This window comes from Phocoena phocoena, chromosome 2 (genome assembly GCF_963924675.1).
Source record: "Phocoena phocoena chromosome 2, mPhoPho1.1, whole genome shotgun sequence".
Taxonomy (NCBI): Eukaryota; Metazoa; Chordata; class Mammalia; order Artiodactyla; family Phocoenidae; genus Phocoena; species Phocoena phocoena.
Genome location: NC_089220.1, coordinates 106193394 through 106214373, shown reverse-complemented (window position 1 = coordinate 106214373; position 20980 = coordinate 106193394). Strand labels below are relative to the sequence as shown.

The following is a 20980-nucleotide window of genomic DNA, read 5'->3' as shown; positions in this document are numbered from 1 at the left end:
CAATAGTCCAGGGCTTCTCAGCCTCTGCACTGTTGACATTTGGGGCAGGATAATTCTTTGTCTGGGGGCTGTCCGGTGCCCTGTGCAATGTTTAGCAGCATCCCTGGCCAGCCATCTACCCACTGAATGTCAGCAGCATTCCCCCTTATGGCACCAAAAATGTCTCCACAGACGTTGCCAAACATCCCGAGGGGACAAAAATCACTCCTGAGAACCACTGGCTTAGTCTGAAATAACATCACAGGTGAGGCAACAACCTTCCAGTCCAGGACAGCTAAATCCATTATTTTAGAAAGGCAGTGCTCTTTGCAAGACCAGTTAAAGATGCACCCTATTTGGATCACTGGATCACTAGACAGAACGCTTGGCACCTCAGCCTGAAACGCCAGCACTTGGACTGTTACAGCTGGGGCTGAGCTTTCACAGAAACGCTGGGTAGTTACCTGCCTCAAGTCTGGGTCACTAAGAGGGCTTATCCAAGTGCTCTGTCCCGCAACAGGAGGAGTGGGACAAAGTTTTGGTCCCTCCCCCAGAATGCAGAAAATGCTTATGGACCTCCCCAGCTGCCCTGCCCCTTCCCACATGAAGATTTTCCATCCTCATCCGTTTTTTACATTCTACTCTTCCTCAAGTGACAGGAAGAAACTGCTAGCAGCTTTAAAATAACAGTCTATTCACGGATCCACTTATTCTTTTGACCAATCCTTAATGATTCCCTTTGTGGGCTGGTCACTGGGGATCAGAGACAAGCAGGACACAGCCCCTGCCTTCCATGCACTGAGGGTCGAGGGGCAAGCAGGCGTGTAAACAGGTAATGACAACGGAGCAGATTAAGTCTTGTGATAATGTACACTGACCCTGGGGACACAAAGGTGGGGCAGAATTCGTACATTTGGGGGTGACGGTGGCTGTCAGGCTTCCCTGAGGAGCTGATTCTTGAAAGATAAAGGAGTTAGCAGGGCAAGGAGAGTGCGTGTATGTTTACGTGCATGGTGGTGTGCGTTTTAGGGATGAAAACGGCATTCCGCTGCAGGCAGCAGAGCTCCGAAACCAGACGAGAGTGTGAGGTGCCATCAGAGAATCAGGATGGCAGCAGCTCAGTGTCTGAGAAGTGGTAGGGAAAAGATTCTCCCTGCGTCTGTGAGCAGAGGCTCCGACAGCTTTCGTTCCAGACTATCTTTTCAAAGATGTTTATGTAGCAAGTCATCTTGTATAGATAAGGCAGTGTCTCCTTCCAGGGCAGAGAGCAGATCTGTTTGCTGTCCAGTAAAATAATGTCTCTCTTGGAGGCAAAGGCTGGGCAAGTTTGCTAACCAGCCCCCTTTACGTGCTGGGGTTTCCTAAGCTGAGGGGGATGCTCCTTATGCAGAGCAGCTTGCAAGTGGAGGTGTTACAAGGCCCTGGTTACATCACCCCATGGAACTGGGGCTTGAGAAACAGCTGCAAATGTCACTCTGCTACCCCTGAGTATTAAACTGTCCTTCGTCTCTGACTCAGCAGTCTCGTGTCTTTACCAGCATCCGTGAAAACTGTGGCAGGCTAACTTGTTAGTCGGGGTGAAGTCTTAAGACTCCCACCCCCACTTTGTGACACACGGTAGTAGGGGAAGCAAAGCCTAGAGAGGGGGGTGGGATCATGACGGGCTTGTGGGCTGCACTCCAGACCTTGGGATTAAGCCTGAAGGCTTGAGGAGCCACTGAAGAACTTTCAGCAGAGAAATGTCTGGATCTGGATCTAGCGTAGGGAGTGGAGGGCTGGAGAAACAAGGCCAGTGAGGCCTACAGATATGGAGCTATGCATCCGAACAGTGCTATGCCAGTAGGGGCAGATGAAGGCCAAGTTTAAAAGAAACTTAATTTGGTCCTTGATAGCTTTTTTTCCTGAACTGGGAGTCAATCCAGATAATTCACTAATTTATTTGTGGCATCTCTTTAGACCTTTCCTGCCCTTGACATTTCTGAAGCACACAGACTAGATATCACATAGCATGTCCTTCCATTTGGGTTTGTCTGAGGGTTTCTCATGAGATTCAGGTTGTCCATTTTGGCGCGAAGAGTACAGTATATACAGAAGTATATACTGTTATTATATATTATATATGTATACACACATATCTCTATACACACATATATTCACAATGGAATATTACTGAGCCATAAAAAAGAATGAAATAATGCCATTTGCAGCAACATGGATGGACCTAGAGATTATCATACTAAATGAAGTAAGTCAGACAGAAAGACATGTATCATATGATATCACTTATATGTGGAATCTTCAAAAAAATGATACAAATGAACTTATTTACAAAATAGAAATGGACTCAGAGACATAGAAAACAAACTTATGGTTACCAAAGGGGAAAGAGGGAGAGGGAGGGATAAATTAGGAATTTGGGATTAACAGAAACACACTACTATATATAAAGTAAACAACAAAGTCCTACTGTATAAAACAGGGAACTATACTCAATATCTTGTAATAACCTATAATGGGAAAGAATCTGAAAAAGAATATATATGTATACACACACGTATACATATATGCACACACGTATACACACACGTATACATACACACACCTACAATATACACATACACAGCCACATATAGGTATACACACACACGTCTACACGTCTATGTACACACACACGTCTCCGTACACACCCATGTCTACATATACACGCACGTCTATGTATATACACACACGTCTATGTATACACACACGTATACATATATACACACGTATACATATATACACACACACATATATAACTGAATCATTCTGCTGTACATCTGACTCTAACATAACACTGTAAATCAGCTATACTTCAATTTTTTTTTTTTTTTTTTTTTTTTTTTTTGCGGTACGCGGGCCTCTCACGGTTGTGGCCTCTCTGCGGTATGCGGGATCCTCCCAGACCGGGGCACGAACCCGTGTCCACTGCATCAGCAGGCAGACTCTCAACCACTGCGCCACCAGGGAAGCCCTATACTTCAATTTTTAAAAAAAAGATTAAAAATAAAGAAAAAATATTTTCTTTTTTTTAAAAAAAAAGAAAATATTTTCTTTTTTTTTAAAAAAAATATTTTCTTTCTTTTAAAAAAAAGACTCCTAAAAGTAAAATTGTTACATCTCTGTGCCTAAAAATGGGGCCAAAGGAAAGGAAGGAGTGGAGTGTGATTCCCAGCCTTCGGGGGGTGGGCGGTTCTATCAGCTGAGATAGAGAACCTCGAAGGAGGTGGAGGAGGTTTTGGAAGGAGGAGGGCGACAGAGGAAAGGATGGTAGGTGTGGTTATTTTTCAAATTATTTGTTTGCTCATCTGCCTCCCCCTCCAGCCACGTCTGATTTCAGGAACCCATGGAGCGTCCAATGCGGGTGGCCAGTAGGCAATGGGTCTGGAGCTCAGGAGGAAACCCCGACAGGGCAGAGGTGGTGCTGAAGCCATGGGAGGGGATAAGGTCACCCCAGGGGAGTGTAAGTGAGAAAGAGAAGAGCCAAAAGGACACCACCACAGGGAGAGCTGACATTAAGGGCAGGTAGCTACAGAGAGCTGAGAAGGGGCAGGAGAAATGGGAAGATAACTCAGACAAAGCAGTATCCCCCAGAAACCCAGAGAGGACAGGTTCAGAAATGGGGTGGGGTAGGGGGGGAGGCACCAGGGCCAAGGGCTGCAAGACAAATGAGGGCTGAAGAGTCTATTTGAATCCAGTGGGATGTGGGCCTGGAAGCAGTGAGATCTGAGCAGGAAGTGGAGATGCAGAAGTGACCGGACGATGTTTGGTTGCAAAGAGGGGATGAGGAATCAGAGCAGGAGGGAAGGGGAGGTTCTCGTCCTAGTAAACAGATATCAAAGTCCACAACTAAATAGCTTATTCAGGGCTGCATCCAACTTAGATATGCAGGACGGCCCCTGACCTGCTGTCTAGCCACCCCATCCAGTCTCGGGTCCTCACTCACAGCCTCACACGTTTCACAAAGATAAGTGCTGAGAAGGTGGATGGGGGAGCAAGGGAGAGAAGAGCAGCTTTTTGGCAGCAGAGGCAGCCATACCGACGATTAAAAGTGCCTGTTACATTTCTCTCTCTCTCTCTCTCTCTCTCTCTCTCTCTCTCTCTCTCTCTCTCTCTGCCAGGGAAGGAGCGGGTCACTAAGGCAGCCTCTGCTCACATTATTTGCTCTCCCATCAGTTTCCTTTTGCTGCCAGGGGACATTGCTTCATCACCTTGCATGGAACATGCCTTTATTATCGTGATTATTTGAAGTTTTCTTTCTTCATTCAGAAGCTTGTTACAAATACTAGCCTCATTGTCCCCCAGACCCTCGTCTCCAGGAAACCAGGCTGTATTATCTCCAGCTTCCTTTCGTGCCAGCTCTGTTCACAGTTTACCTTCTAAAACCCACACAAGAGGAACGTGAATGCTTTATTTCAGTCAACAGCTATTTTATAGCAGAGAACAGCAAGTTAACTGCAGTCAAATATTTGAACTACAGCAAAAAGCAACCCTATGAAATGAGAAACACGTGTGATACATCCATACAATGGGATACTCTTCAGCCATAAAAAAGGAATGAAGTACTGATACATGCTGCATCATGGATGAACCTTGAAAACATTATACTGTGTGAAAGAAGCCAGACACAAATTGTATGATTCCATTTATCAGAAATATCCAGAAGAGACAAACCTATAGAGACAGCAGGTAGATTAGTGGTTGCCAAGGGCTGGGGGGAGGAGGGGAAATGACTGCTTAGTGAGTGTGGCGTTTCCTTTGGGATGATGCAAATGTCCCGGAACTAAACAGTGGTGACAGTTGTACAACACTGTGAATATACTAAATGTAATTAATGGTAAATTTATGTTATATATATTCTGCCACAATAAAAAATTAATTACTTTGGAAAAAAGAAACCCTACCTTGACACCAGAGAGCAAAAAGCCCTGGCTCCAGCCCCAACGGTGTCGATGTAATGAAGGCTTTCTATCAGCTCTTCTTAACTTCGGCCGCACATCAGAATCACCTGAGCAGCTTCTTAAAGCCTCCTGTCTCTGGACACCACCCAAGACCCATTAAACCTGATCTCTGGGGCGGGGGCCAGGGGCAAACTTAGAAGCTCTAGGAAGCTCCAATGGGCAGTTAGGGTTGAGAAATACTGAGCTAGACCAGTGGTCCTCAGAGTGTGGTCCCCAGACTAGCAGTACCAGCATCACCTGGGAATTTGGTTAGAAAGGCACATTCTGGGACTGCACCCCAAACCTTCTGAATTAGAAACCCTGAGAGTGTTTTAATAATCTGTGTTTTAACAAGAAATTTGTGTTTTAACAAGTCCTCCAGGGGATTCTGATACACACCAAAGTCTGGCACACCAACTGTTCTGAGTCTAGACCAAGTAAGATACAGAGAGTTTTCCTCAACCAATGAGTGTTTACTGAGCGTCTACTGTAAGTTTGCTTCTGTGATAGATGTGAAAATACAGAAAGTCACCTCAGGTCTCCTCAGACATCTAGTTGGTTAGATTCCTGGAAAAGAAGTTGTATGTTAAAATGAACTGAGCTTTTTTATGGCTGAACAGTATTCCACTGTAGGTGTATACCACATTTTATTTATCCCTTCATGTCTTGATGGGCACATGAGTTATTTCCACCTTTCGGCTATTACGAATAATTCTGCTATGAACATTGGTGTACAAGTATCTGTTTGAGTCTCTGCTTTCAATTCCTTTGAGTATATACCTCAAAATTCTACGCTAGGGGTAGACTTGTCAGGTCATACGACAATGCTATGTTTAACTCTTTAAGGAATCACCAAAGTGTCTTCCACAGCGGCTGCACCACCAGGCATGTTCGTTTGGGGTGATGGAAAGAGTTCTGGAAAGGGCTAGTGATGATGTTTGCACAACAGTGTGACTGTAATTAACACCACCGAATGCACTTTAAAATGGTTAAAAATGGTAAATTTTATGCTATGTATATTTTACCACACACACACACACACACACACACACACACACACACAATTAAAAACATGAAATGAGCCACGAAAACAGATTTAGAAAGGGAAGTAATGTTCCTAATGGTCAACACTGAAGAAAAATGACCTCAAACACCATAATTATGTTTCCATAATTACACATATAACAGTGCATTAAAAAGATGGTGTCTGCAGTTCGTACTACTCAGAGGTGGTCTTTGCCTGAGCATGGAGAAAGAATATTTTTAATATTCTTTTTTTAGGAGGGTAGGGCAGGATGTCGGGTTCTTCTGGGGACTTCGTGTGTTTACATCGACCAAAATTCCTTTGTGAACAAGTCAAAGAAGATCAAAGAGAATAACATGTACTGAGCACTGACAGGTGATGGGCCTGGCTTGGTTTCCCTACTGGGGTTAGGCCGTTACCACCTTAGCAACTTGTCTAGCTTATTAGCGGCCTGTTGTTGCTCAGGAGCCCTTCGCTGAGCACGCTGACGGACGTGCAGGCTCAGGGGGAGGAGTCAGGGAGACAGGAATGAATGGGACGCGCTGAGAGCCCAGTGTGGTGCTTCCCAACCGTCAGCGTCAGCGAGCGCTGAGTCACCCACTGGGCTCGTTCAGTGACAGATGCCGAGCACCACCCCCAGAGTGTCTGGGTCAGGGTGTCTGGGGGTAGGGGGGAGGCCCAAGAATCTGCATTTCTAACAGGCTCCTAGGTGATGATGGTGGTGGTCATCATGCTTGTCCAGGGACCACGCTTTGAGAACCACTGGTCTACTGGGTAGAAAAGTATAAAATGTTATTTTGATAAGTGTAGGTGCCTCTAGGAAAGAGAAGTGTAAAGGGCTCCACAGGAGCATCGAGGGTGGGGAAACCCTTGGTCCTGCCTTTTGGAGGGTGAGAGGGGCAGGGAGAGGGTGTTTCTGGGAGCTGGGATGCAGCTTGGTGTGTCTCAGCATTGCTGCAATAAAAAGGGGAGGGGAGAGCAGGCTCAGAGGAGTCCGAAGAGGTGGGCAGAGCTTCGCCACAACAAACGCTCTCTAAGGCAACAGGACCTAAGAGGGTGCCGGAGATGCAGGAGCAAAAACAAACAGTCGTCACCATTTATCTTTGGCATCCTGGAAACCTCACCCTCCTCCCTATAAGAGCCTTCCCTCCAGAAAGGACCTGACAAATGCCTGGAAGCCAAAGGGTAAATGACCGCAAAGCCTTTTCTTCTAGCTACACCCATACCTCCCCCCTCTTCTCTCCACCCCAGCAATACTGGAAGGGGATTACTGGAGGGGGAGGGGCCCTCTACGTATGGCAAGATGGAGGGGAAGGACTTCGCAAGGTTTAGCAGAGAGCTGAGCTGGCGGCCCCAGTCCTGCAGCTCACCTCTTCTCGCTCCCCAGCCTGCACTAGAGGCCCCACTGCCATGGCTAAAGCAGAAAGGATGCCAAAGAGTGGCTTGGGAGGAATTTACCCTTTCCCAGTCTCCTCCCTCTCAAGCCGACCCAAACAAAAATTGAAATAATAAAGAGAAAAGTTCGATATAAAGTATGGCTTAACAGCATCTTTAGAAAACATTCCTATTTTTCTTGATCTGTAACAGTAAAAACCAAGGAAGCAGAATGGGCCTGCTATGGCAGTCCAGCTTTAAGCTTTGTAAATAGTAAGTAACACTGACTCTCCAGCCCTTGCTCTGCCCTGTCTCTGATTCACTTGTAATATTAACAAAGAAAAGGCTTCAACGCCAGTTTGGTTCCTTGACCCCTGTTTGTTTATAATAAAACCATAAGACATCACCTGTCAATCATCAACCCACCCCTCTGCTAGCCTCCTCTCCTTCTGGGCAGGATCTCGGGCTTTATGGCCATGCCTCTCCACTTGACTGTCAGGGAAACAGGCAGAGTCAGCACAATGTGGCCCTGGGCTCAGGGGGCAAGAATCCAGCCAAGGCAGGTGCTGTGGGAACCCCACACTACTGATCAGCTGAACCCACTGGACTTTTATGGGAAGCCATGTGTCTTTTAATCAACTTCAGAAGTGAACTGCAGGAGCTGTCAAATATATATAAAACATATTTTAACAATGTGACTTCTGCATCCTAACAACATCCTCAGAATGTGTGGCATTGAGATGGATTTAGAGAGGATACAGAGGCTGCCTTCCCTTCTGAATGGGGTCCTGTGGCTTAGCTGTGTTCTCTATGGCTCCAGCCACAGGACCGCGAAGGATGGGTGACCCCCAGAGAGAGCTGGGTCCCAGCCCCCTGAAAGGAGGACCTTTCTAACAGACGGAGTAGTGTACCTGAGCGGGTGCTGAATGACTCCCACTCAGCCTTGTCGTAGGGCGGCACCCAGCCTGGCCAGGGGGAAGCCAGATTGGTTCATTCTGAGTCTTTACATCACATACACATAAAATATACAAGCTCTCTGTTGTAGCAGGGTCTCTGAGTGCTCTGTGCACTCCCTTTGGAATGCCATTCCCCAGGTTTGACTCATGGTGGGCTCAGTCCCATCCTTTAAGTCTCAACTTTAATGGTGCCTCCTCTGAGAAGCCTGCCTGCACCACCTGGTCCATAGTGGTCCCTCCATTTTTCTCCATCATAGCCCTTGCTTATTTCCTTCATAGCATTGACTGCAGACTGGAATTATTTTACTTATGTATTGGTTTTCTTATCTGTAATTTATTATCAGGCTTTTCCACTGGAATGTAAGTTCCATGAGGACAGAGACCAGATCTGTTGTGTTCTCCATTGTATCTTCAATACTAAATACAGTGCCTGGCCCACAGAAGGCACATATGTTGAAGAAATGAACGAATGAACTTCAAAACTAAATAGCACTCCAAGGAGGGTATTTAGCAATTTTCTCTTTTATTCAACATTTGAATATTCATTTTTAAATTGCAAATATAATCTATTTAATTGTGTATTCAAATTTGATACACAATCTGTGATCATTTTCATATAAATATACATGCCCAGACTGGGGGCATTTTTATTAGAGTCAGATCCCCTTACAAAACAAACCTTGGGGACTGACCAAAAGCTTTTATTATAGGAAACTTTTGACTCTTGGTTAAAAAAAGGTGTGTCAACATCTAGAATGTGTAAAACCTTGCCACTGTAGTTTTATCCATTGGGGCAAGTTTTGATCTGACTGCGTTTCGGTAGCCAGTTTAAAGAGACAGGCCCTGGGGATGGTGGCCCAGGATGGGCTGCCCAGGCGTTCACATAGACACTGAGGGCTCTACCCCAAGAGTGTGGCTACCACAAATGTCAGGGGCGCCAGGTAGGTCTGAGGGACAGACTTAGGCCCAAAAAGGTAAACGTCATAATAAGATAATAATGAATACTGTTTTTTTGTCCAGACTTGTCGGATATAGTCACTAGTCTATTTTCACTAGAATTTTTGTTATTCTTAAGCACATAGGATGCAGTCAGTGAGAAACAGCAATCAAACTGTACCAGTAATTACATAGTTCTGACCTTCTAAGGAGCCCTATATGCTTTTATTATTGCAATACGTGCTGTAACGTATATGTTGTAAATGTATAAATATAAGAAATTACTCAACCCATAAAGTGTTTTACTTACCCCATACCATGTCTGCAAACAGATTATAAAATAATAAAATTATCCTTCATTTACTTGCATGAATTGTTATTTGCCCAAGGCAGTAGTGAATCTCTACATACGTATGTACAGAGCAAATACACCCATGTTGGAGAAAAATAAAAGGAGGACCTATAGATTAAAAGAAACTCAAGGGACATATTAACCAGTCATGATACATGGACCTTATTTGGACCCTGATCCAAACAAACTATTTCATAAATATATGAGTCTATAGCACAGGGAAGTACATTCAATATCTTATAATAACCTACAAGGGAAAAGAATCTGAAAAAGGGTGTATATATATATATATATATATATATATATATATATATATAACTGAATCACTTTGCTATATACCTGACACGTTGTAAATCAACTATACTTCAATTAAAAAATAGGAAAAAAAACCAAAAAAGATTTATGAGACAACTGGGAAAATTTGAATTTGCACTGGATATTTGATGACATTAAGAAACCATTGGGGGCTTCCCTGGTGGCACAGTGGTTGAGAATCTGCCTGCTAATGTGGGGGACACGGGTTCGAGCCCTGGTCTGGGAAGATCCCACATGCCATGGAGCAACTAGGCCCGTGGGCCACAACTACTGAGCCTGCGCGTCTGGAGCCTGTGCTCCGCAACAAGAGAGGCCGCAATAGTGAGAGGCCCGCGCACCGCGATGAAGAGGGGCCCCCGCTCCCCGCAACTAGAGAAAGCCCTCGCACAGAAACGAAGACCCAATACAGCAAAAATAAATAAAATAATAAACTCCTACCCCCAACAACAACAACATAAAGAAACCACTGGGAGACACAAGAGGGAGGAGATATAGGGATATATGTATATGTATAGTTGATTCACTCTGTTATGCAGCAGAAACTAACACACCATTGTAAAGAAATTATACTCCAATAAAGATTTTTTTAAAAATTAAAACAAAATCATTGTTAACAGTTTTTAGATGTGAAGATGATATTGTGGTTATTTTTTACAGAGTTCTTACCTATAGTTATATATGAGCATCCATAGATTTTCTTCAAAGGAATCCAGTGGAGGGGGAATGGATAGGGCGGGGGGTATGGATGAAACTAGATTAGTCATGGAGAGATGGGTACACAGGGCAATGCTACTGTGCTCTTTACTGTTGTACCTGCTTTGAAATTGTATTAAATTTTAAAACAAGACATAAGGTGTAGTAAGAAAATAGCCAAATATAGGTTCACTTTAAAAATCACATTGACTCTTTTAGGCTCATGGGTGTACCTGGGCTGCATGCATCTCAGAATGTGAGAAACTGAGACTGTCTGTCATCCCACGGCCCATCTTCTTCTCTGATCATCTCTGCAGGCCTGCTAAGTTCTAGGATTTCTGACTGGGTTTTTACTCTATAGGCTTCCTTTCCAGGAAGGCTTCAGTGTTCTGGTCTGATACATTCAGCAAACACTTACTGAGTGCCTCCTTCAGCCCAGAGGTAATTTCTACCTCTGCTGGCTGGGTCCACCCCTCCCCCACTGTCTTCTAAGGGCCACACTCCATGAATCAGCCCCTCCTTCTCCCGGAACCATCCTTCCTTCTCTATTCCCCTTTCCTTCTACGTGGAAGTGTGCTCAAGTCTCTTCATTAAAAAAAAAAAAAAAAAAAAAAGCTTCTTGTCACCCTCATCTTCCTGTAAACACCACACACACACACACACCCACACACCCTTCTCCCATCCCTTTATGGCTAGATTTCTGAAATGAGCTTAAGAAACCCTCCAAATCAATTCGTTAAGTGTCTAGGCAATGCCACTATACGCTCGGACATGGGGGAGGGACGTGACAGAGTCCTAGGCTTCCAAAGGTCTTCAAAACTTACAGAGTTCTAGTCTGGAACGGGTTTAGAGTAACAGTCACAGGTGAGATGGCTAAATGACAATTCAAGGCACTGTACCATGGTAGGAAGCCGGGTAATCTGGCCTAGGAGTTCAAGGCAGGAAGAAAGTGCTGGAGTAGCTTGCTCAGGACTTGAGCTGGATTTTGGAGATGGACAAGATTTGGAAAGGTAGAGAGGAAAAAAAGCAGCATTGTAAGCAGATTTTTAGCATAAGAACATTTGTGAAGGTTGGTCTGAGGATGGGGAGCTGGCCTGACCATGGGGGCGAACTGCGGTGGCTATGGCTGCGGTTCTGCTTTGTCTTATTGGGGGTGGGGGCGGGGCAGGGCAGGGTGTGCTATGGAGAAAGGGAGTGGACGGATGGGTGGTACCACGGGAGCAGGGCTACACCCGGTTCTGGCTGCAACAGCAAAGGCTGGGGCGGGGACCCCGCGTGGAGCCTCTACAGTGTGACCTGGTAAGGGCCTAACTGGGGTGGTGGTGGTGATGGTGGAATCTTGGGACCCCATGACCCACCCCGAGGGCAAAGGATGGGCTGAGCCAGCCTGGCTCTGAGATTTTGAGCCTTGGAAGAGCGGGGCCACTTGTCCTCTGACAAGGCTTAGTGCCATCAAATTGAGATCTAGGCCATAACACATCAACCAGCTTCACTATGTGGACCTTCTCCGAATCCTGAATTTTACAAACAACCATTAAAAAGATATGAAAACAACAAGGTCCTACTGTAAAGCACAGGGAACTATATTCAATATCCTGCGATAAACCATAACAGAAAAGAATACGGAAAAGAATGTATAGATATGTGCATAACTGAATCACTTTGCTGTACAGCAGAAATTAATGCAACATTGTAAATCAACTATACTTCAATAAAAGAAATGTTTTTTTAACTCTGAAATTCCTATTTTATTTTTTAACATCTTTATTGGAGTATAATTGCTTTACAATGGTGTGTTAGTTTCTGCTTTATAACAAAGTGAGTCAGTTATACATATGTCCCCATATCTCTTCCCTCTTGTATCTCCCTCCCTCCCACCCTCCCTATCCCACCCCTCTACGTGGTCACAAAGCACCGAGCTGATCTCCCTGTGCTATGTGGCTGCTTCCCACTAGCTATCTATTTCACATTTGCTAGTGTATATATGTCCGTGCCACTCTCACTTCATCCCAGCTTACCCTTCCCCCTTCCCTTGTCCTCAAGCCCATTCTCTAGTAGGTCTGCATCTTTATTCCCATCTTGCCCCTAGGTTCTTCTGACCATTTTTTTTCCTTTTTTTTTTTTTAGATTCCATATATATGTGTTAGCATACAGTATTTGTTTTTCTCTTTCTGACTTACTTCACTCTGTATGACAGTCTCTACGTCCATCCACCTCATTACAAATAACTCAGTTTCATTCCTTTTTATGGCTGAGTAATATTCCATTGTATATATGTGCCACATCTTCTTTATCCATTCATCTGTCAGTGGACACTTAGGTTGCTTCCATGTCCTGGCTATTGTAAATAGAACTGCAGTGAACATTGTGGTACATGACTCTTTTTGAATTATGGTTTTCTCAGGGTATATACCCAGTAGTGGGATTGCTGGGTCATATGCTAGTTCTATTTTTAGTTTTTTAAGGAACCTCCATACTGTTCTCCATAGTGGCTGTATCAATTTACATTCCCACCAGCAGTGCAGGAGGGTTCCCTTTTCTCCACACCCTCTCCAGCATTTATTGTTTGTAAAAAGAAATGTTTTAAAAAGATATGAGATAATTGGAAAATTCTGAATTCTGACTGGATTTAATAATATTAAGGGACTGTTAACCTTTTAAGTGTGGTAATGGTATTGTGCTTTCTTTCTAAGAGCCCTTATGTTTTAGAGACATACTGAAATATGCACAGATGAAATATATTTGGATTTGTTTCAAAATTATCCAGGGATAGGGGAGAGCAGGTGTGGTAGAGATGAAGGTGGATAGGCTGTGGATTGTGAGTTGTTGACGCTCGGGGATATGGGGTTCATTTTGCTCCTCCCTCTACGGTTGCACGCATTTGACATTTTCCCTGAAAGAAATTCTGGTCCTCGGGTAATGCAAGTCTTGTACTCTGGGCCTCAGTAATGCCCAGCTGGAAAGCATGAGAGGCATTTTGAGCCGTGCCACGTTCATCTCTTGTTACAATTCAAAACAGAAATTTGGTCCACTTCTGTTTCGCCTCAAACAGAAAAATTCATGAACTGGAAAGAAATAATGCCTTGATTTTAGTTGGAAAAACAAACTGGGAGATACACATGATCTCCTTTGTCACGATCACGCGAGGAATCTAATCCCCGGAAGAAGCAAAGTCACAGCCCGAGAGAAAAGTCACATTTTGACGGTAGCTGGAAATAAATGCTTCTTTTGGAAGAGTCAGTCCCAGGAGAGGTTTTCTGGCAGCAGAGCGCTTGGCATGAGTGTGAAAGCTGAGAACAAGTTGAAAAATTACAGCCTGGGCAGTAGCTGCCAGCGAAAGAAAGTGCAGTGTTAGATCAGCAATGACGTTGCTCACACAGAGGCTGCAGGGCAGAAGGGAGCCTGCTGCCTACGTGCCTGATACTGGGTGTCCTGGTGCCCAGCCACATGGCACCTCTCTCTCTCACTCACAAGCCACAGAGATCAGAGGCTGCTCTGACAACGTCTCTAGCCATGTAAGAAGGGGACACAGCCATCGCATGCTGGCGGAGAGTCCCGTGAACTGCAGTGAAACCCCATACTCAGCAGATCGTCTCCCAGGCTACCGGCCAGCAACCGGATTTCTTTTTCAATGAGTGGCCCCAAACAGAACAAAACCTCACGCAGGTACACTAGAAAGCTAGGAGGGCAACTTTTGAACCCGAGCAAGTAACATCATTTTTCTTTACTTTTTATAGGAAAAAGAAAATTATGTGGGGGAATAGAGAGAAGCTAGGGGGTTTAATATAGGTGCATGCTTCCCTGGAGAGGAACAAGCAGAAAATTAGTAAGAGAATCCAGCTCAGTAAACATGTGAGGGCCTGCTCTATGCCACGCATTGTGGACAAGGCAGGGGTGAATGAGACATGGTCCTTGCCTTCAAGGAGGTCATGGGAGAAGGAGGATATGAGCGTGCACGAAATCTCCTGGATAAATAATGAAATAGAAGGCATGGAGGTCCTGTGACCCAGGCAAGGTAACTCTGTTACTAAGCCAAAGTCTGTCTTTGGGCAAATCACTTCATCTCAATTTTTCGTCTACAGAATGGGGCAATTCTTGCCTTGTTGACCCCATGGAGTTGTAGAGGTGTAAGGACCAAAACTACTAACATCGCCATCATCACCATCACCATCACGAGGAGGAGGAGGGACAGAAGAGGCTTCCTAGATCTCGCTGCCCAAAGGGCCTGTGAGGGGCACTCAGGACGAGTGCTTCCAGTGGTCAGCAGCCCAAACCGGCAGCACTGCCCACTCTCCCGCCAGCCTCAGGAGCAGCAGCACCCTGTGCCCTCGTTCCCACAGCTGGTTCCCACTGGGCACCTCGTCACATGCCCAGGAACTGCCTTTGGATGAGCAATTCTCTCCAACCCGTTCCAACCGGCCTGATACAGAGGTGAAAGTGCTTAGTCCTAGTAATCTTAAGAAGTCTCAGAGCTTGAGAGTCAGAAGGGACCTTCCAGAACATAGTGTCCACCCCTCGCATTTGTACAAAGGGCAAAGGAGACGAAGGCAGGGAAGGTGACTGGCTTGAGGTCACTCATGGAGGTGGAGGGCGGGGGACGGCTGGTGCTGGAATCTGGTTCTCTGGAGTCTCCGGGTCCAATACAGCTGCTTCTCTTTCCTAGGAAGGTTTTGCCACCACTGACTCTGTTGCCTTTTTTTTTTTTTTTTAATTTTATTTATGTATTTATTTTTGCTGTGTTGGGTCTACGCTTCTGTGCGAGGGCTTTCTCTAGTTGCGGTGAGTGGGGGCCACTCTTCATCGCGGTGCGCAGGCCTCTCACTGTTGCGGCCTCTCTTGTTGCGGAGCACAGGCTCCAGACGCGCAGGCTCAATAGTTGTGGCTCACGGGCCCAGCTGCTCTGCGGCATGTGGGATCCTCCCGGACCAGGGCTCGAACCCGTGTCCCCTGCGCCGGCAGGCAGACTCTCAACCACTGCGCCACCAGGGAAGCCCTCTGTTGCCTTTTATATCCTTAGTCTTTTCTGCTCCCAAATACCTAATTTGGCCAACTTCCACGAAAGTATTTAGGGCAAAAGGAAAATTCCTCCTCATAACCTTTCCCCAAGCTCTCTGTTCTTTGGGGGTCTTTCATTCTTTGGGGAAGATGTTTACTCAGTGCCTGTTATGCATGTGATCCTAAGCACGACATGGGTTCACAGAGATGAAATGGGATGGCCCAGTCCCCTCTTCATGAAACCTTCAGGGGAGCTCTGGCTCTGGGAAAAGAAAGTCCTTCTTACTCAGTTCCCTTTAGCTATGTGTTCAAGGGGAGATCTCTTTGCCATGCCTCTTCACGTCCTGAGTTTTTCCATTCATGCCTGTCTGGCACCTTCTGCCACCCTGGCTGTGGGCCCAGATGCTGTTGTGAGCAGAGAAAAGGCTGGCAGCCTCACTCTGGAAGGGCTGCCACCTAGGAGCTGCGCTGCTTCCTGACCCTCAGGGCTGGCATGATACCTCTTGACTGCTTCATCTCTGAACCCTGTGGTCTCTAAGGGATTCTGTTTTGCCCCCAGCTGAGTAACTGCCCTAATCCAGTCTGCCCCCTGGAGTGACTGCCTTGGTGTCCTCCAGCCTGCCTCTCCACCAGTCGCCATCTTGGTGTAGTTTAGTTGCCTTGAGTCCAGGGCTTTGAGGCCGTGGAAAGAAAAACAATAGAGTTCAGTGGAAACTCTGACATGTGAGAGTTGGGAAAACTGGTGTCCAGTGAGAGGCTGGGCTGGAGAGTCTGAAATCCCTTCCAGCTCCAACATTTCTGAAAAGGTATACCCGAAGGCTGACAGCCTGAAATATTAGAGGGTTCTCTTGTGTGTGTCCAGACCTAGGACCAACTCGCCATAGCATTTCAAATGAATGTGGGCACCAAGTTTTGCTTCTGACTCTCCCTACTCTCAGGTGAGGTCCCCTAGTTAGAGAACAAGGTGTAGGGGATGGGGATTCTGTGAGGCCGGTGTACACACACACAAGCGCTGCCGTGAAATGGTGCCGTGGCCTATGGCAAGGGTGCCCAGAAGACGTGGTATTCCTTCCCCTTCTGCTCTAGGTGACACCTTTCCGTGTGCTGAAATACTGATGAATGAACTCCAGGTGGCAAACCTTGGTTCCCAACTCCTAGAGAGCCCACAGGGCACCATGGTTCTACTCTAACGAGCCGTGACCTGCCAATTATTTGCTTTTCTGGAGAAACCTCAGCTTGAAAATCCACTTAATTACCATAGGAGATAATCTTTTAAACATAGCCTTACATCCCTGAAAGACTTTTCCCTGTGGGAGTAAGAAAGTGAACATGGGATTGGATTGTTTATTTTCATTTCCAGGGGAAGGACTATTACCTGGTAGTTAGCAAGAAGCCTGAGCCCTGGAGGGTTTATTTGATAAGTCTGCTCACTGCTAGTTTGTCAATTATATTGTAATAATTAGTTTGTAATACTGTCATACTTTTCCCCAGCGTAAACACTGGCTTATAATTACTTGATATTTTCCAAGCTTCCCTATCAGGTTGGGGGTTTTTACTTGCTCTAGATGTGGGTATTCAGAGTCAAGGTCCTCAAGGGTTTCCTATCAGGAAGATCATACCTGTAAATCACCAACCTCAAAGACCTACCTGGAGTTGGAGACAGACTCCAATGTTTTCAACGTGGGACATCCCAGTGGATTAAATAAATTCTTCCCCACTAGGAGAGGGAAGGGTGGAGGGGCAATATAGGGGTAGTGGAGTAAGAGGTACAAACTATTAGGTCTAAAATAAGCTACAAGGATATATTGTACAACATGGGGAATACATTCCATATTTTAAAATAACTATGTGGAGTATAACCTTTAGAAATTGTGAATCACTATATTGTACACCTGTAACATATAATATTGTACAGCAACTATACTTCAAGTTTTAAGAAGTACCAAAGGAAAGAGAGCCATAGGTTTTAAACTGAACTTGAACAACAACAACAAATGTCCTTCGCTTCTAAAAACACACAAAAATTATAAAATTAAAAAAAAAATCTTCCCCACTAGAATGTAAGCTTGGGCAGCCCCAAGACCCAGAGCAATTCCTGCTCACAGGAGGCGTTCAATGCACAGATGCTAAGTTGCTGAGAGTCACAAGGTCTTCACGTGGAATGGATGTGCATGAGGTCGAAATATGAACAACGGACAGAATAATGCAGAGTCCCTGCCACGGGGCTGCTCTGGTCCCTCTTTCCCCACATCACTTCAAAAGCAAATGGTCTGGAGGCATTTGCATGACCTGGCTCTGTAGGCTGGGGTCTCTGGGCCTTAAGAGTATACCTCTAGGGATTAAGAAAAGAATAGAAAAGGAGTAACTGTACTGCACACAGAATTAGAAGCTGAGGAAAAATCTTTAGTGGAAAACGGATTAAGTCATGGACCTGAATCTCTCCTTCCAGGTCCCGACGGGGAGAAGAGCTGGTCCAAGAGCTACCCATCATGTGGGGGCCTGATGCAGTCCCCAATAGACCTGCATGATGACATCCTCCAGTACAACGCCAGCCTTGTGCCCCTTGGCTTCCAAGGCTACAGTGAGTCTGCCAACCAGCAATTTGTCCTGACCAACAATGGCCATTCAGGTGAGGGAGCGACCTCCAAGACCTGAAGGGGTGTCTGAGCTTTCCTCAGCTTCCCGGCCTCTTCTGTCTGCCGGGGCAGGGGGTAGGGTGGGTTCTACTGAGGCACCCAGGAAGGAGGGCAAAGGGGAGCCTTGAGGGATGCTTGGACCACTCTCTCCAGGGGATGCTGCAGGTCCTGGGCTCTGCTGGTTCTGCCGGGGTGGTACCTCTCAGAAGCGGCACATCTCTTGGGACGGGAGAGGGGACAGGCCTGAGCCTCTTGGCCTATTGGATATGGTGCGGGAGTGAATTCTGGGGCACCATGAACAACTCAAGGGGCCACGCAGTTTACTGGGGGGCTTGCCCAGTCTTTGGAGTCAGACCAACCCGAATTTGAATCATGGCTTGACTACTTATGAGTCATGAGACTCTGGATAAGAATTTTAAACTCCTTGAGGTTTCATCTGGAAAATGGGCATATTGATGGGTACTGTAAAGACTAGAGATTATGTACGTTAATATCCAGAATAGAGAGGTGCTTAATAAAGAGCGATTATTCTTGTTGTTGTTGTTATATAATTCTACAGCTTGGCAGATACTTCATGACAGGTTCTATCTTCATAGCCAAGTGTGTAATACATGGATATATAAACAAACGTTCATCCATTGGTCTAAATTAGTTCCTGCCATCATTTTCCACGGGGAACCAAGAAGGTGCTTGTGCCACTGGAATAGCTGTAGTGAAAGGGGGACATTCTCAGAGAAAGAGCCCAGGTTTCTGACCTACAGGCTGCATCTGTCCGGTCCCCACCTTGCTGCATCCACTCGCCCCTGTCTAGGCCCTGGGCAGGTGATGTCTACCTGCTCTCAGACAGTACTCAGCTGGCCAGGGCTCTGAAGACTGCCCCTCCTCTCCCTGCAGTGAAGCTGAAACTGCCCAAGGACATGCACATCCAGGGCCTTGGGGCCCGCTACAATGCCTCGCAGCTGCACCTGCACTGGGGGGACGAGAATGAACCTCACGGCTCGGAGCACACTGTGGGTGGGAAGCAATTTGCTGCCGAGGTGAGTGGGGCGGCCCGGCTGGCAGAGGATTCCCGGCGGTGGGTGGTCTGGCACCCTTCCACTTGGCTGGTGTGCAGACGAGATCAGAGCACGGGGGGTGAGGTGGAGGGGGCCGTCTCGCTCTACACACCCACCCCAGCCCTGCTGGCAGCACCGGAAGGTACGGCCACTCCGGCCACGCTGCAGCTCACCCCCGGTGTCCCTCTTCCCTTCCTCTCCTGAACTTGCTGAGTTTGTTTCCATGTCTTTTACTGAGTGATGCTGCTCAGAAAGCAGCGAGTGCTCCCGGGGGGCACAGTGGGACACACATACCCCTTTTCTAGACATCGCCCTTCTGTTTGCACAGATTAAGATCCCACCAGCTTGTGTGGCTGACCATCCCACTGCCAAATCATACAAGGCTAAGTGCTCCTCCAACTTTTCGGTTTTCTTCATATGCCATGCTGCTTGCATAAGTTTTTCCCATCCCATCTTTCCTTTCGGGCATGGGTTGTGCTTGGAGCTTGGGGACCAGGGTCCAGGGTCACTCTTCTATTTGGCCACAAATCAAGGGATGACTGGCATTATAACGCGTAGGGCATTGTGGCCATCAGAGACTCACTGAGGATAGCCTGGGACATCATCACAGTGTTGCGTTACGTTGCTCTGAGGTGCTACCCCAAATGCCAAAGAAAAGGAGCAGAGCTTCGTTCCTGCACTACAAGTGTTCAGCGGAGGCTGGGGGATTGAGCTGCTCCTTTTCAGCGTTCCCGTGGGATTGCACTTGGGGGTGTGGTTCTGAATGTTTAAAGGGCAATAAATACAAAGGGATAAATGCTACTGATCAGCTAATGGAGCCCATGGTAAACAGTGACACGACCATTCCCCTCTGTTCTTAAAGGCCGAACTGCTTAATGTCTTAGGCTAATTAGAGGTCGAGTTACAAGAGGTGGAGGAGCTATAATTCTGGCCCAGTAGGATGGCCCTACTGGAGGTGCACATATTCCAGACCAGGCCCCTCTCTGAACCTCCAGGACAGCCATTTCTTTCAGCCTAACTGCAATAAGGAGGCTTCTATTTTCCCATGGGGGGTAAAGGAGTTAGGGTGTAGGCTGAGAGGGTTTGGGCATTTAAAAATAGTTACTGAGGGCTTCCCTGGTGGCGCAGTGGTTGAGAGTCCGCCTGCCGATGCAGGGGACACGGGTTCGTGCCCCGGTCTGGGAAGATCCCACATGCCGCGGAGCGGCTGGGCCCGTGAGCCATGGCCGCTGAGCCTGCGCGTCCGGAGCCTGTCCTCCGCAACGGGAGAGGCCACAACAGTGAGAGGCCCGCGTAACGCATAAAAAAAAAAAAAAAAAAAAAAAAATAGTTACTGAATTTTCTGCTATTAAGCCACATCATCAGACCAAGAACCTGGTGAAGATGGACCATAAATGTCAATAACAGAGAAAAAACATCAAGGTGACCCTAAAGTGGCAGATTCTCTATGGAGGGTCCTTGAAAGTGTAGCAGTTCTTCTGGCTTGAGTCTATATAAGAAGACTCTCTTAATCCTCTCAGCAGGGAATTCCCTTCTGTTTGTACTAGTCTTCACCTCCTCTTGATTTCATCTGAACAAGTGAGAAAAGTGCTAAAACAGAACACAAGCTCAAAGGTCAGCTGTAAAAAGAAATAAGGATCAGGACTTCCCTGGTGGTACAGTGGTTAAGAATCTGCCTGCTAATGCAGG

General features: G+C 46.4%; 1 protein-coding gene across 2 annotated transcripts in view; it reads left to right on the top strand.

Annotated features, from left to right (window-relative positions):
- Positions 1-20980, top strand: part of CA12 (carbonic anhydrase 12) — a 60252-nt gene that overhangs the window by 22002 nt on the left and 17270 nt on the right. For both annotated transcript variants that reach the window (XM_065872571.1, XM_065872570.1), the window contains exons 3-4: positions 18050-18229; positions 19131-19273. In XM_065872571.1, the coding sequence (XP_065728643.1) occupies positions 18050-18229; positions 19131-19273 (323 nt within the window). The remainder of the gene's footprint in view (positions 1-18049; positions 18230-19130; positions 19274-20980) is intronic.